This window comes from Bos mutus, chromosome 6, assembly GCF_027580195.1.
Source record: "Bos mutus isolate GX-2022 chromosome 6, NWIPB_WYAK_1.1, whole genome shotgun sequence".
In the NCBI taxonomy this organism is placed as follows: Eukaryota; Metazoa; Chordata; class Mammalia; order Artiodactyla; family Bovidae; genus Bos; species Bos mutus.
In genome coordinates this window covers 77,226,766-77,243,518 of record NC_091622.1, presented here as the reverse complement: position 1 = coordinate 77,243,518, position 16,753 = coordinate 77,226,766, and the positions used below count along the sequence as shown (strand labels likewise).

General features: G+C 34.9%; 1 protein-coding gene across 6 annotated transcripts in view; it reads right to left on the bottom strand.

Annotated features, from left to right (window-relative positions):
- ADGRL3 (adhesion G protein-coupled receptor L3) overlaps positions 1–16,753 on the bottom strand; it is a 956,872-nt gene that overhangs the window by 386,033 nt on the left and 554,086 nt on the right. For all 6 annotated transcript variants that reach the window (XM_070372463.1, XM_070372465.1, XM_070372461.1 and 3 more), the window contains one exon: positions 13,434–13,543. In XM_070372463.1, coding sequence (XP_070228564.1) covers positions 13,434–13,543 — 110 coding nt within the window. The remainder of the gene's footprint in view (positions 1–13,433; positions 13,544–16,753) is intronic.

Sequence of the window (16,753 nt, the reverse complement as noted above, 5' to 3'; positions counted from 1 at the left end):
ATTAGGTTTCTATTGGGCTTCCCTGGTGGCTAAGATGGTAAAGAAACTGCCTGGAATTCAGGAGACCAGGGTTTGATCCCTGGGTCAGAAAGATCCCCTGGAAAAGGAAACAGCAACCCACTTTAGTATTCTTGCCTAGAGAATCCCATGGACAGAGACCGGCAGGCTACAGTTCATGGGGTCACAGAGTCAGACATGACTGAGCAACTAAGTGCTGATAAAATGGAATTAAATTAATACATGCAGGGTTGACTTGGAAGTCCATAAATAATGGATTTAATCCAAGTATTACAAGTCAGTTACTATAAAAAATTCTTCTTTGTTTAAAGTACAAGAAAATTTAAATGGAAACTCACTGCATTTATTCACCATATCTGATTAGCTCATATGTTTACCATAAACCACTTATTCACCCATTCAATATTTTTGCTGCCTATTATAAGCAGTAGATATATGTAATACATTAAAATTGATTTTTTGAACCATTGACTTGACTTTGGTTTGCTTTAGGCTTGCTACATTCATAGAATTAAAATGATGTCTGTCTATAACAACATGTTATGCATCTCATATCCAGCGAGTCCATGGCAGAGACAGTTTCCATGTTTACCTTTTAAAAATATCACTAGAGAAATACACAACAATCTTTATTCAGAAAATAAAACTGTCTTCACTAGTTTATGTCATAAGTAAACAATGTTTTTTTTTTTCCAAATATGTTAATCATGTCAGAAAAAAATTGTAACAGGTTATACTTAGAATTCTAGTGGTGCCATAACAAAATACCACAAACTTGGTGATTTTAAACAACATACATTGTCAGAAGTTCGAAATGGGTCTTAAGGGCTAAAATTAAGTGGTCAGCAGAATTGTGTTCATTCTGGATGCTCAAGGGGAACGTCTATGTCCCTGTTCTTTCCAGCTTCTTACAGGACACCTGCATTCCTTGGCCAGTAGCCTCTGCCTCCATATTCAATGTGCATCCCTCCAATCTCTGCTTCTGTTGTCATATCTCTTCTTTTGAATATTACTTATTACTTTCTTTTTTAAATTTTATTTTTAACTGGAGGATAATTGTTTACAATGTCATGTTGGTTTCTGCCATACAACAAAGTGAATCAGCCATAAGTATATATATGTCCCTCTCCCCTTAAACCTCCCCTACACCCCACCCCATCCCACCCCTCTAGTTTGTTACAGAGCACTAGGCTGAACACCCTCTGTTATATACCAACTTCCCACTAGATTTATTTTTCATATAGTAATGTATATGTTTCAGTGCTACTCACTCAATTTTTTTTACCCTCACCTTCCTTCACTATGCCCACAAGTCTCTTTTCTATGTCTGTGTCTCAATTACTACCTGCAAATAAGTTTATCAGTACCATTTGTTTCTAGATTATATATATATATGAATTAATATATGATATGTTTTTTTCTTTCTGGCTTACTTCATTCTGCGTTAACAGGCTCTAGGTTCATCCACCTTACTAGAACAGAATCAAATTCACTCCTTTTATGGCTGAGTAATATTGCCTTGTATATATGTACCAAAACTTCTTTATCCATTCATCTGTTAATGTCCTGCCTCCTTTTTATAAGGACACTTATGATTAGATTGGGTCTCCATGGATAATCCAGAATAATGTCCTCATCTCAAGATCATCAAAGTCTGAAATCAAATCGGCAAAGTCTCTCTGCCACTTATAAACATCTAACCATGGGATTAAGATATGGATTTTTTAAGGGACGATATTGAGTCTACCATATAAGTATTTAATTGTGTAAAATAATTTGGCTTTAATAGCAAGGCTTTGAAAAAATTTTAAGCAATTTAATAAAATTTACAAGATTCACAGGATCTGTGATCTCCTATCACAGATAGAAGGAATTTGAGAAATTACTCAAAAATAAAACAAAACATTAAACTTTATATACATTTTTCCCTTTACTAATTACACATTTTACTGAGGTACTATTATGTGAAAATTTTAATATTTGGATTAAGTACTTTCTACACAATTATTTTTTCTGCTTTCATAAAATTAATGATTATAATACAATAATATCCTTTCACAGTATTTAATTGATATTACAAGAATTTAGAAAAAATTTTTCTGAAAAATAAACTCCGAAGATCTCACACATCATATTTGCTATAAGATATTCCTAGTAGCAAACACTTTGGAAAGAAAACCTTCACTTTCACATGTTTTCACTACTTTTTGTTCCATATGCTATATATTTTAAAAACAAAATGTTATATTCCATGTCTCTTTAAACGTCATGTTTATGTTATTCAATTTGAGGGCCTTATAAAATTTTATTTGAATTAAGTTTAAGTGCCTTAGTTATATAATCTTACTATTTCAAATGAAGTAAGTGAGTGAGCATGGGTAAGTTAACCTCTCAAACTGTAAGTCTATAATAACAGTTTGCTTCCTAAATCAAATACTTTCCTAATTCTCCAAATCCAATTAATTTTAAATCCTTGAAGGGTTGACTCATTGGAAAAGACCCTGAGGCTGGGAGGGATTGGGGACAGGAAGAGAGGGGAAGACAGAGGATGAGATAGCTGGATGGCATCGCCGACTCAATGGATATGAGTTTGAGTGAACTCGGGAACTGGTGATGGACAGGGAGGCCTGGCAAGCTGTGATACATGGGGTCACTAACAGTCAGACACGACTGAGCGACTGAACTGAACCGAGCTGTAATTCATCTTGTTTACTGATAATTAGCATCATGTTTACATTTACATATTATTCAGTTCAGTTCAGTCATTCAGTCATGTCTGACTCTTTGCAACCCCATGAATTGCATACCAGGCCTCCCTGTCCATCACCAACTCCCCGAATTCACTCAAACTCATGTCCATCGAGTCGGTGATGCCATCCAGCCATCTCATCCTCTGTCGTCCTCTTCTCCCCCTGCCCCCAATCCCTCCCAGCATCAGAGTCTTTTCCAATGAGTCAACTCTTTGCATGAGGTGGCCAAAGTACTGGAGTTTCAGCTTTAGCACCAGTCCTTCCAAAGAACACCTAGGGCTGATCTCTTTAGAATGGACTGGTTGGATCTCCTTGCAGTCCAAGGGACTCCCAAGAGTCTTCTCCAACACCACAGTTCAAAAGCATCAATTCTTCAGTGCTCAGCCTTCTTCACAGTCCAACTCTCAAATCCATACATGACCAATGGAAAAATCACAGCCTTGACTAGATGGACCTTGGTTGGCAAAGTAATGTCTCTGCTTTTGGATATGCTATAGAGGATGGTCATAACTTTCCTTCCAAGGAGTGTCTTTTAATTTCATGGCTGCAATCACCATCTGCCATGACTTTGGAGCCCAGAAAAATAAAGTCTGACACTGTTTCCACTGTTTCCCCATCTATTTCCCATGAAGTGATGGGACCGGATGCCATGATCTTCGTTTTCTCAATGTTGAGCTTTAAGCCAACTTTTTCACTCTCCACTTTCACTTTCATCAAGAAGCTTTTTAGTTCCTCTTCACTTTCTGTCATAAGGGTGCTGTCATTTGCATATCTGAGGTTATTGATATTTCTCCCAGCAATCTTGATTCCAGCTTGTGCTTCTCCCAGTCCAGTGTTTCTCATGAGGTACTCTGCATATAAGTTAAATAAGCAGCATGACAATATACAGCCTTGATGTACTCCTTTTCCAATTTGGAACCAGTCTGTTGTTCCATGTACAGTTCTAACTGTTGCTTCCTGACCTGAATATAGGTTTCTCAAGAGGCAGGTCAGGTGGTCTGGTATGCCCATCTCTTGCAGAATTTTCCACAGTTTATTGTGATTCGCACAGTCAAAGGCTTTGGCATAGTCAATAAAGCAAAAGTAGATGTTTTTCTGGAAATCTCTTGCTTTTTCGATGATCCAGCTGATGTTGGCAATTTGATCTCTTGTTCCTCTGCCTTTTTTAAAACCAGCTTAAACACCTGGAAGTTGACAGTTCATGTATTGCTGGAGCCTGGCTTGGAGAATTCTTAGCATGACTTTACTAGCATGTGAGATGAGTGCAATTGTGCAGTAGTTTGAGCATTCTTTGGCATTGCCTTTCTTTGGGATTGGAATGAAAACTGACCTTTTCCAGTCCTGTGGCCACTGCTGAGTTTTCCAAATTTGCTGGCATATTGAGTGCAGCACTTTCACAGCATCATTTTTCAGGTTTTGAAATAGCTCAACTGGAATTCCATCACCTCCATTAGCTTTGTTCGTAGTAATGCTTTCTAAGGCCCACTTGACTTCACATTTCAGGATGTCTGGCTCTAGGTGAGTGATCACACCATTGTGATTATCTTGGTTGTGAAGATCTTTTTTGTACAGTTCTTCTGTGTATTCTTGCCATCTCTTCTTAATATCTTCTACTTCTCTTAGGTCCATACCATTTCCGTCCTTTATTGTACCATCTTTGCATAAAATGTTCCCTTGGTATCTCTAATTTTCTTGAAGAGATCTCTAGTCTTTCCCAATCTGTTGTTTTCCTCTATTTGTTTGCACTGATCACTGAGGAAGGCTTTCTTATTTCTCCTTGCTATTCTTTGGAACTCTGCATTCAGATCGGAATAATCTTTCCTTTTCTCCTTTGCTTTTTGCTTCTCTTCTTTTCACAGCTATTTATAAGGCCGCCTCAGACAGCCATTTTGCTTTTTTGCCTTTCCTTTCCATGGGGATGCTCTTAATCTCTGTCTCCTGTACAATGTCACGAACCTCTGTGCATAGTTCATCAGGCACTCTGTCTATCAGATCTAGTTCCTTAAATCTATTTCTCACTTCCACTGTATAATCATAAGGGATTTGATTTAGGTCTTACCTGAATGGTCTAGTGGTTTTCCCTACTTTCTTCAATTTAAGTCTGAATTTGCCAAGAAGGAGTTCATGATCTGAGCCACAGTCAGCCCCCAGTCTTGTTTTTCCGACTGTATAGAGCTTCTTCATCTTTGGTTGCAAAGAATATAATCAATCTGATTTCGGTGTTTACCATCTGCTGATGTCCATGTGTAGAGCCTTCTCTTGTGTTGTTGGAAGAGGCTGCACCACCTGGGGAGCCCATAATGAACCAGATACAATACCAAAACGAATGGAAATTATACGAAGTAGCAAAGAACAGACCCTGTTTAAAAGGTGCAGCACACACTCAGCTCTGGTCTGCAGTTGCTCAAGGGAATACCAGTCAAGTGTTCTCCAGACTTAATGTTAAAACTGACTTGTTGATATCTGAGAGGCCTAAAGAAATCCCCTGCAGGCTGTATTTAGCACAGGGCAAGCTACGGGATTTGGTGATGGACAGAGAAGTCTGGCATGCTGCAGCTCATGGGGTCGCAAAGAGTCAGACATGACTGAGTGACTGAATTGCACAGTCTACTGAGGAGTTTGCTTTTTTTTAATTACATTCAGGCTCTTTGACAACCCCATTCTCCTTCCTTGGAAACAACTGAATTTCATGCAGTCCTGATGCCCCAGGCCTTCCCTGGTGGCTCAGATGGTAAAGAATCTGCCTGCAATGCAGAAGACCCATGTTTGATCTCTGGGTTGGGAAGATCCCTGGAGAAGGGCATGGCAACCCACTCCAGTATTCTTGCCTGGAGAACCCCATGGACAGAGGAGCCTGGAGGGCTACAGTCCATGGGGTCACAAGAGTTGGACATGAGTTAGTGACTAAACCACCACCACCACCAGTATTCTTTTCTGGAGAATTCCAGGGATGAGGACCCTGTCAGGCTATAGTCCATAGGTCGCAAAGACTCAGAAATGACTGAGCAACTAACACTGATGTCCTAGTAGAGATCTTTACAGGACTTAGATTACACAGACCATTTTTGGAACATTATTGGAACATTATCCAAACAAAGAGTCCTTGCTGTCCACTAACACTCTCTAGATCACTGGATCTTATTTTTTCAGACTTGAGTTTTACCTTTTTCTCTTTTGATTCTGGAACTATTACTGTGTTATTTCCCAACCCTCTCTCCCTGCAAAAGACTGTTTTTCAACTTAGTCAAAATTGCTTTTTGTAGATTGCAAACAAGTATTTCTAGTTAATGTATTAGTTAATTACATTAAAAATAATTTTCTATCATTGTGTTCCTCACTGTGATGAGTATCAGGACTCAATCCCAGCATAGAGCAACATCAGGATTCCTACCCTGCCAATCTATGGCTTCATTTCCTGTCACTCTTGTATTTTGTTTTTATACAAATACCGAACTGTTTTCATTTTATATTCACCATAACAGTTTCTTATCTGTCGTGGCCCCATCAGCCCAAACTGATTGCCCTTCTCACTAAAGTCTGCTCATTCTTTAAGGCTCAGCTCAAGGGTCATCTCTTTCAGAAAACCTTCCCTAAAGATGTACCCACCCCTTACAAACATCAAGCGCTATGAGACAGGCATATCTCCTCAGTGCGCTGTGAATATGAAGTGCTCAACTGCTTTGCTGAACAAGTAACAGTGTAACTTTGGGGACCTTGAGTCTCATTTGGCTAAATTCCTCAACGACAGAATTTTTATCTTAGCTTTCTACCAACTATTTAGCACAGTGTCTGGTCTGCAATATAAACTGATTGAGGAAAGGACTATAAAAGAGGGAGATCTTGAAAGCAACTGATATCATCTAGTTGAAACTAATTTCCATAAAAATGTGAAGCAGTTAGACAAAAGTATGAGAGAATTTTGGATAAGAACTTCTAAGAAAGTATATAGTCCACTCATCCTTCCTGTTTTTCAAACGTATAATAGCAATTTTTATGAATATTTCATATTTATTATATACAATAAAAGTTTTAATTAACTGCTAAATAATCCGACTTACAAAAGCTTTATAAATTGTATGTTAGGTGCAAGATACTGTCAAGTATAGAGAAAATATTTAAGAAAGAAACTAGTGGGGAGAAAAGGGAGAAAGGAAAGGAAGAATTTTGATGTTCTTTTAAGTATCATTCTAAAAACAGAGAATTTAGATAAGTGATATTCTTCTTATAGAAGGATAATACTTGCTATATTATAAGAAGGTATAAAATAATAATATGGAAAACAAATTGGTTGCTAGTAGCATTCTTGAGGCACTTCTCAGGTGGCACTAGTGGTAAAGAACATGCCCACCAATGCAGGAGGCATAGAGACACCAGTTTGATTCCTGGGTTGGGAAGATCTCCAGGAGAAGGAAATGATCACTCCAGTATTCTTGCCTGGGGAATCCCATGGATGGAGGAGCCTGGCAAGCTATAGTCCATAGGATTGCAAAGAGTCGGACATGACCGAAGCAACTTAGCACAGCACAACATAGATTTCTTGAGGGATATAGTAACAAACATCAAATAACTTGGAGAAACTAAAATTAATATATATATATATATTTTTTTTTTTTACCATAGATCTTTGAGTTAATAAGGTCTCTCTTGTAGATAAGAGTTTCTTTTGTTTATCATTCTAGCAATGAACATAATACTTTTATCACATTTCCTTTCTTCTTTCAATCATTCAAAACATATTTATTGAATATCTCCTATGTACCATACTGGAAAATGTACTGAGCCATTGGAAATCAAATTATATCTTGACATTTTTGGATATTTAAAAACTTAAACCTATGGGTTAATTTCAGTACAATGAGCTTTAAAATATATAAAGATTTACTTACATAATAAATACCAGTAGGAAATCAATGTGTGCACATTTTAAAATATATACTCAGTGCACATTTTAAAATATATACTCAGTTAAACATTACTTGTAAAATATATTTGTGTGTGTGTTTGTAACTCAGTCATGCCTGACTCTTTGTGACCCCATGGACTGCAGCCCACCAGGCTCCTCTGTCCATGGGATTTTCTAGGCAAGGACACTGGAGTGGTTTGTCATTTCTTTCACCAAAGTATCTTCCCAACCCAGGGATTGAACCTGGATCTCGTGCACTACAGGCATATTCTTTACCAACTGAAATACAAGGGAAGCCCTAAAATATATTGAGTTATTTATAATTAAATATTTAAAGGCTTTGTTCACTTTAAATGTTGAAAGTATGGCATTTTTTCAGTTAAAAAAAAGTAGATTATATAATTAATTATGAATATTAATTTCTGATAATGCCCTTTTTGCAAGTCTTTCTATAAAGCCAATCTTATACATAACTCCAGATGGCTAATGTGAATGGTGAAAAAGTCTGTAAGTGCTATAAAATAAGACTGGTTTAACCAAACACTTGTTTCTAGTACTTCTCCAATTGTGTGCTTCCCACATCTATCTCCTAAGAAAATCTACCAGAGGAGAAGATTACTAGAATAAGTAAATTGTGCTTTGTAGTTTTAAAAAGAAGAAACAACTGAATAGAAAAGCTGGACTGTGAGAGAAGACAAGCACTTTTTGAGTGTAATGTGCGTGAAATTGCATGCCTTGGAAGAAAGACAAATTGTCAGCAGGATATAAAGTAAAGATATTTTTGCTCAGAAATACTCTGTGTAGGTGGTTAGTTGTTTTATTGTTTTCTTTCTAACTCAAGTCATCCCCGTAAATTGGCTAAATGAAGGAAACTCTACTTAAAGATGCTTACAATTTTTTATCCAAATCAGGCTAGAAGTCATGGGGTAGGGTGAGAAGATGAGAGAGCAAATATGTGGCACTGCTAAAGGCTGAGGTTTAACCTCTTGAATATTTGGGTCATCTCTTGGAGAGAAAATATCACAAAGGAGGAAAATCAAGTCGCAGAAGGAAAGGCAAAAGCTATAAAAGCCACAGTGGAACTAAGGTGTAACAGCAACAGAAAAAATATTAATTCATCTTACCCCAAAACAGGGTACCTATAAAACCAAACAAGAGAATATAAATAGTAGGAAAAAAAGATTAAATCCAACTTTTACAATCTGAAAAAAAAACTGAGTACAAGAGATCCAAAAATTCAGTATAGGACAATTCAGTAGCCTCACTACATTGTTAACAATTACTCATTTTCCTTATTTTATTTCCTACTGTCATCTTTTCAAAAGAAGTCATAACATTTGATTGATTCAGGCAAAGGTCCTTTTAAAACTTATTGCTCAATTATCCACCTATTTACTGACTCCTAAAACTCTGTGCAAAAATTATTGCAAGCTTATCTTAGATATTTTCAACTTTCTTTCTCCTATGTGATACAAGAGACTTTGTTGAATTTTTCTATATTACCTCTCATATGTTTATATATAATTAATATTGATATGTTTTTATACATAATTTTGTTTTCCCTGTATTTCTATATTTCCTTCTTTTCTATATTTTAACAAGAAAAAGCATCACCTTAAAAATCAATATTACCATGGAAAAATACAGTGTGTGTATACATATAATATATATATATACAAATAAATATAAAATATCAATATTTTCCCATACATCAATATTAAGACCAAAGCATTCATAAATATAAAATATATCACCACATACATTTTAAAATATCATCTTAAATTCAAAATTAAAATGGATATTATAAAACTACATGACAAACAGAACCTAACAGCATCTCTTGTTTGGTTGTTTATTCAGTGGTACAGTTAGAAATGTTAAAAATATTAATACTGAATCTTAAATATGAAGTCTGTCTTCTACTAATACAATGAGGTCTTTTAACAAGCATTTTAATTAAGTACAAGGATTTTTTTTTTTCTTATAATGCAGGTAATTTAAACAACTTTTAAAGTTACTATGTAGGTAAGAGCCTCATTCTAAATTGTGGGTAGTATTTTTAGAGCGCAAATTAGTCTTTGCCATAAAGCTTCACTAGGTGTTTGGGAAAATAAAAGTTTGCAGCGATTCACCTGCTTTAAGAGAATAATACAAACCTCTTAAAAGTAAGTAGCAAAAGAACTGAGAAAAAGGGCCTGGGTTCTTGAAGCTCTTTCTTCATCACGTGCCATTACTGTACTGATGAAAGCTGAATACTGAACACCACTGAATAACTCATGAAAATATAAAGGGGAAAATCTATGTGTGGAAGTAGAGTTGGGTCCTTCAGAACAAATATTACAAACTGACTCAACTCTTGGCTCTGCCATTTTCTAGCTATTCTACACTTTATAAGAAACACTCTACCTATCCTACTGAGTTTGTTTCTTCTTTAGTAAAGCTGTGACACACATATCTAACAGGGAGGAGATTATGAGAATTAAATAAAAGAGGGTATGTAAACATAAAGGGCTTCCCTGATAGCTCAGTTGGTAATGATTCCATCTGCAATGCAAGAGATCCCGGTTTGATTTCTGGGTCAGGAAGATCCGCTGGAAAAGGGATAGGCTACTCACTCCAATATTCTTGGGCTTCCCTTGTGGCTCAGCTAGTAAAGAATCTTACTGCAATGTGGGAGACCTGGGTTCAATCCCTGGGTTGGGAAGATCCCCTGGAGAAGGGAAAGGCTACCCACTCCAGTATTCTGGCCTGGAGAATTCCATGGACTGTGTAGTCCATGGAGTCACCCGTAAAGAGTTCTAAAACCAGTGTAGTAAATGGCATGTAGTAAATGTTAATAAATGTCAGCTCTTTTTATAAGTGAATATTTTTATTTTTGGGAAAACAACAACAACAACAAACAGTGCTTTTTTATTCTGGAGAAAAGTAAAGGAGCTTATCATCACCTAAATCAAGACTTGTAATAGTCTCCCACTGACTTACGCATGCCAAGACCATTCTAAGGGGAATATATTCTAAGACCTCAGTGGATCCCTAAAACTGCAAATAGCACCAAACCCCAAATATACTGTTTTTCTTCCTATACATATCTATGATAACATTTAATTTATTAATTAGTCATAGTAAAAAAAAAAATCCATATTTCCAGCATCACTCCTCGTGCACTTTGGGGCCCTTTACTAAGTAAAATATCGATTACTCGAACACAAGTACTATGATGGCATGACAGCTATCATCACTAGACAGCTGAAGTGATGACCCAGATGACTACTAAGACACTAACAAGTGGGTAGTGAATGCAGTAAGTATACTAGAGAAGAGGAGGATTCATGTCTGCGGTAGGACAGCAGATTTCATCCAGGTACCTAGAATGGCATATTATTTAACACTTGCAAATTGTTTATTTCTAGAGTTTTCCATTTAATAATTTCAGACTGAGGTTGACAACGGGTAACTGAAATCATGGAAAATGAAACCACAGATAAAATGGATGACTGTACTATAGATGAGCGAATGTTGGTAAGGTGAGATTAAAAAAAATTTTAACAGCTTACCTAAGCTAAAAAATCCAGATTTTTGTTAAATTAACCAGGGTCCTGCTACCTGGTCATTTTTTTACTAAACTATCCTACCTTTCAAACGAGTCATTCTATTTTATTTTATGGTTTTCAACTTCTTTTGGATTCTTTTCTTTTAAATTCAAGTTAAATTTACTAAATGAATTTCTAGTTAATCATTATATTTTTAACTGAAACAGACTGAAGATACTTCAAACAAACATAATCATACTATATCATATAAATTAAACCATGTATAACCTGCATAGTGGTTGCACCTGTGTTTATAATTCTTATTTAATGAAATAATCAGATAAATATTCTAATATAATATGGACATACTTCTAAAGTAATCAGTACATTTTTAGGATTATCAGAAACATGTAAATACAGGATATTCAGGAATCAAATTGCCCAACTCTAAAAATTTATGAGAGGAAATCTGATAAATCACAATCCCTTTATACAAATGTGTCGGAGCAAGTTCTCATTTATATCAAAATGAATTAAGAAAATGATTTTTTCAGAATGAGTTTGGCACAGGATTTTGGAGTACTTATCCTGAAAGAAATTTGGAAAAAGTACATAAAATGGAAAAAACAGCTGTGAAATTCTTTAATTTTTAAAAATTGTGTAAAAAACAAATATTCAACAAGCCTTCTTCAGCTTTCATGTTTCAAAAATATGAATGTAAGTTTCTTAAAACTGTCTTTAAAACTGAAGAACACCTTAATTCATACTTTAAAAAAAAATGCCTTTGGAAGTAGCTATTCTACATTTTTCACATAGATATTATTATTATGCAATCCAAGTATAATTGTCACAGTTCTAAAACAGACTACAAATTTTAGTTCTTTAAAATATCACTGATGAACAATAAATGGTCATTTAGCTTTATATTTTTATAGAATGGTCAGTCCCTGGAGATAACAATATAAGATGGGGAACCTCAACTGGGATTTCAATAAAACCTATATACTTATGCTTCTGTATAACAAAGTTAGCCTATAAAACTTCACTAGATATACTTCTAATCAATCACATCTAAAATAAACAAACAATGGTATTTTCTCCTGATTGCTTTCACTATTACTTTTACATTTAAATTCATTTCTTGCTGGCCAAATTTCTCTCTATTATCAGAGTATGCACACTTACAGCTCATAAGCAACACACTGCTTTTTATTTTATTTTCTTTTTAATTTAAATTTATTTATTTTAATTGGAGGCTAATTACTTTACAATAGTGTATTGGTTTTGCCATACTTTTTAAATAAACAGAAATGAGTGAAGCATAGAAATATCTCTAAGCACAGTATATTTGCTGATCCCCCGACAGTTCGTTTCTTCTGAGATGTCAAAGGATATTGGAACCTGGAATTTGTTTTTGATCCCAGGAGTTTTCTGCCTCTAGGATGAGCTGCATATTTAGCATGAGAAAATAGGATTTCCTAAGTTATCTTCACTAAGGTATTCCATGAATAATTAACTAGTTAGATCAAAAATTTTTCTTTTGAGATGGTGATTCTACCTTTGAATTTAAAAAAAAGGAACAAAAATGTTTCATTTTTGAATGTTTGATTTTTCATTATTCCTGAAGGAAAAAAAAATAAGTTGTTGGTATATATTTTTTCTGACATAAGGGTTGTAAAGACTAACTTCTTGGGAGTATAAAAGATACATTCTAAAGAGTACTTTAGTTCATGTAATTCTTTCAATTTCTATCCAGTCTGTTCCCTCTGGATGAATATTTTTAATTCTCAATATGTTGGCAGCAGAGGAAGCTTAGATTTAATTGCTTCTATCAAATTGAAAATGTATCAATTTCTATGCTACTATATATACAAGCATATTATTCACTTTTACTGCTGTTTGTTGGAACTACAGGGATATAGTACTGACAGATCATTCATTCATCCTTTTTCCTAAATATTTTATATTCTTGCAATAAGAAAAGAGTTTTAGAATAAGTACTGACCAATATATAGAAAAATATAGTCAAAATTAAATGCTGCAAGATCATGCAGGCAACATCGAATTAGTCCAGTGTGAGGATAATGTATGACCTTGAAAAATTAAAATTATCCAGTTTTTAATATAATTTATGTGATTATTTTTATGTTTTATAGAGAATATGTTGTCAATGCATGCAAAACAATGCTTAATATCTTTCCTTTTTAAAAAGAAGTACAAGAATATACATACTGTAAGGAACACATTCATACTGCACTTCAAGGTATTTATAGGTTCCTGGACAAGGGTCTGGAAAAACATCAGGACCTGCCACCACTGCACATTGGGTTCTGTTATTGCACCTAAAGTCAAAGGAGAAGAAAAATAATAAGTGTCTATATAGTTAAGTAATTATAAACATAAATACAAATTTTATCTAATAAATACTTTCTAATTACACAGATTTAAGCAAGGTTTTGGGTAATTCAGGGTTTTAGGCTTACTAAGGTAATGTCTATAGTATACTTTAAAAAGCTAGACACTAAAAAATTCATTCAGTTTATTCATAGTAACTAATTGAATATTAGAATGAGCACAGCACAGTATTGAGTTAGAAGTTAAAAGACAGCTTAAGCAACATTAACTGGCCCATAGGATATTGTCAATGTGAAGACAGGACTATTTGGTAGGAAAATACTCTCATTATATAAATAAATAATAATAATTAAGAAAATAGAACCACAGAACTTTATTGCTGCTGCTGCTGCTGCTAAGTCGCTTCAGTCGTGTCCGACTCTGTGTGACCCCATACACGGCAACCCACCAGGCTCCCCCATCCCTGGGATTCTCCAGGCAAGAACACTGGAGTGGGTTGCCATTTCCTTCTCCAATGCATGAAAGTGAAAAGTGAAAGTGAAGTTGTTCAGTCCTGTCCGACTCTTTGCGACCCCATGGACTGCAGCCTACCAGGCTCCTCCGTCCATGGGATTTTCTAGGCAAAAGTACTGGAGTGGGGTGCCATTGCCTTCTCTCAGAACTTTATTAGGCAGTAGTAAAATAAATTCACTGATTATCATATCACTTTTATAGGCAGTGAACATATGTTTTTGAAACACTTTTAGCTATACCTAAAAAATAAAAATAAACTCAGTAAAAAGTCAATATTTAAATATCAAAATATATCTAAGAATTTAATTTATACAAATTAGTGTAAAAATACATAATCCCATAAGTAAGACTATTTTTAAGAACGTACTCTTATATTCCTCATGATCAGCCAAATAATGACATTAATGTTGCAGACTGCTATTCACAAATGTCAGCATCTTATAATTTAAAATAACTTAAAATCACCAAAGTGAAAGATCAGACATTACTAATGAAATAGAAAAACAAATTAGGCATCTTTTGTGGCTTTTTAAACAGATCTGGGTTACCTAGATTTACTCATGGGTAAATATACATATAATGAAAATGATTTTGGCTCTGAAAAAGACACTCAATTTCAGAGCATCCTCGTTATAGCAAATTTTACTCAAAATCTTTTTAACTCAATAATTTATCAATAAGTAGACATTCCTATGGAAAAAAAAATATATGGCTTCTCCTACCCAAAAGAGTATTGCTAAGTACACAGTATGAGACATTCTCACTGTCATTTGCTTTATGTTCTCATTTTACTTTTCTCAGAAATATATCTCAAGCTAGATTTTCTCTCTCTCTGTATCTTTATTTCTTCCTTAATTATTATTTTTTTTATTATTTTCTTAATGATATGTTTCATTTCCTGGTATGACCTATACCTCTGAATCCTTGCTAGGATACTAGCTGTATAAGGTGTATTTAGGGCAGAACTCATTTTGATTTATAGTGAAAATGGTTTGAGTTTACTTGAGGCTACCATTTGTCAGGCATAATGAGGATTTTATTTATTACCTAAATTAAAATGGATTCATTAGTGAATGCTTTAACTTAAAAATATATTTTGTATTGAAAATGAAGAGTAATAAAGGTCAATATTCCATACTCAACAGGCAGTATAGAATAACAGCTAATTCTGATGGTCAGCATACTATAAAATTCTCTTGCATAGATTTAGGTCTAAGAATGATTATCAAACAATTGATAATGTTAATAATAACATTAACATAAATGTGGCTGTCACCAACATACACAGAAAACAGGTGGTGCAAATATTTTAGTGTATTAACATTTTTTAAAATCAGCAGTACTTTCCTATTACATAGAAAAACCCTTTGAGAAAGTTGTCTTAAGTTAAAAGACATGACTTTTTTTTTTTTTTGCAGTTAAGAAATACAGTTTTAACATCACACCTTGAAAAGATAAAATCCTAAATCTGTGTCAGGATTTTATACAGTGAGCAGCTATATAAACTCAGTTATATCCAGATCGTTACAGAAAAATCAGCTATTATCAGGAATGAATTAAAAGTAGAAATACTGAAAAATGAAAATATACATGATGAAAACAAGATTATATTTAAATATTCTATAAATAAAATACTATTGTTAATCTCAAGTAATTATAAGATTGAAATAAATATTATATATATTATATTCAGTTCAGTTCAGTTGCTCAGTCGTGTCCAACACTTTGAGGCCCCGTGAATCGCAGCACGCCAGGCCTCCCTGTCCATCACCAATTCCTGGAGTTCACTCAAACTCATGTCCACTGAGTTGGTGATGCCATCCAGCCATCTCATCCTCTGTCGTCCCCTTCTCCTACTGCCCCCAATCCCTCCCAACATCAGAGTCTTTTCCAATGAGTCAACTCTTCGCATGAGGTGGCCGAAGTATTGGAGTTTCAGCTTTAGCATCAGTCCTTCCAATGAACACCCAGGACTGCTCTCCTTCAGGATGGACTGGTTGGATCTCCTTGCAGTCCAAGGGACTCTCAAGGGTCTTCTCCAACACCACAGTTCAAAAGCATCAATTCTTCGGTGCTCAGCTTTCTTAACAGTCCAACTCTCACATCCATACACGACCACTGGAAAAACCACAGCCTCAACTAGATGGACCTTTGTTGGAAAAGTAATGTCTCTGCTTTTGAATATGCTATCTAGGTTGGTCATAACTTTCCTTCCAAGGAGTAAGTGTCTTTTAATTTCATGGCTGCAATCACCATCTGCAGTGATTTTGGAGCCCAGAAAAATAAACGTCTGACACTGTTTCCACTGTTTCCCCATCTATTTTCCATGAAGTGATGGGACCAGAAGCCATGATCTTAGTTTTCTGAATGTAGAGCTTTAAGCCAACTTTTTCACTCTCCCTGTATATAAATATAATGTTTTGTTTCTTGGCCTATTGTTTTACTTCCTATCATCAACCTGTTTCCTAATTACTACAGCTTTATAGTAATGAAATTAATTTTGAATCAGTGCTATTTTTATAATTTTCAGATATAAGTGGGCAATTTCAAATTTATATTGTTTAAACAACCAATGTTTGATACCAGCAAACCAAATTACTAGTTATTTATGAGTAGGGCATAAAGGTTAAAATTTGCAATTATGACAGTGTTTGTTTCTAAGAAAACTGTCTTGAATCAAAAAT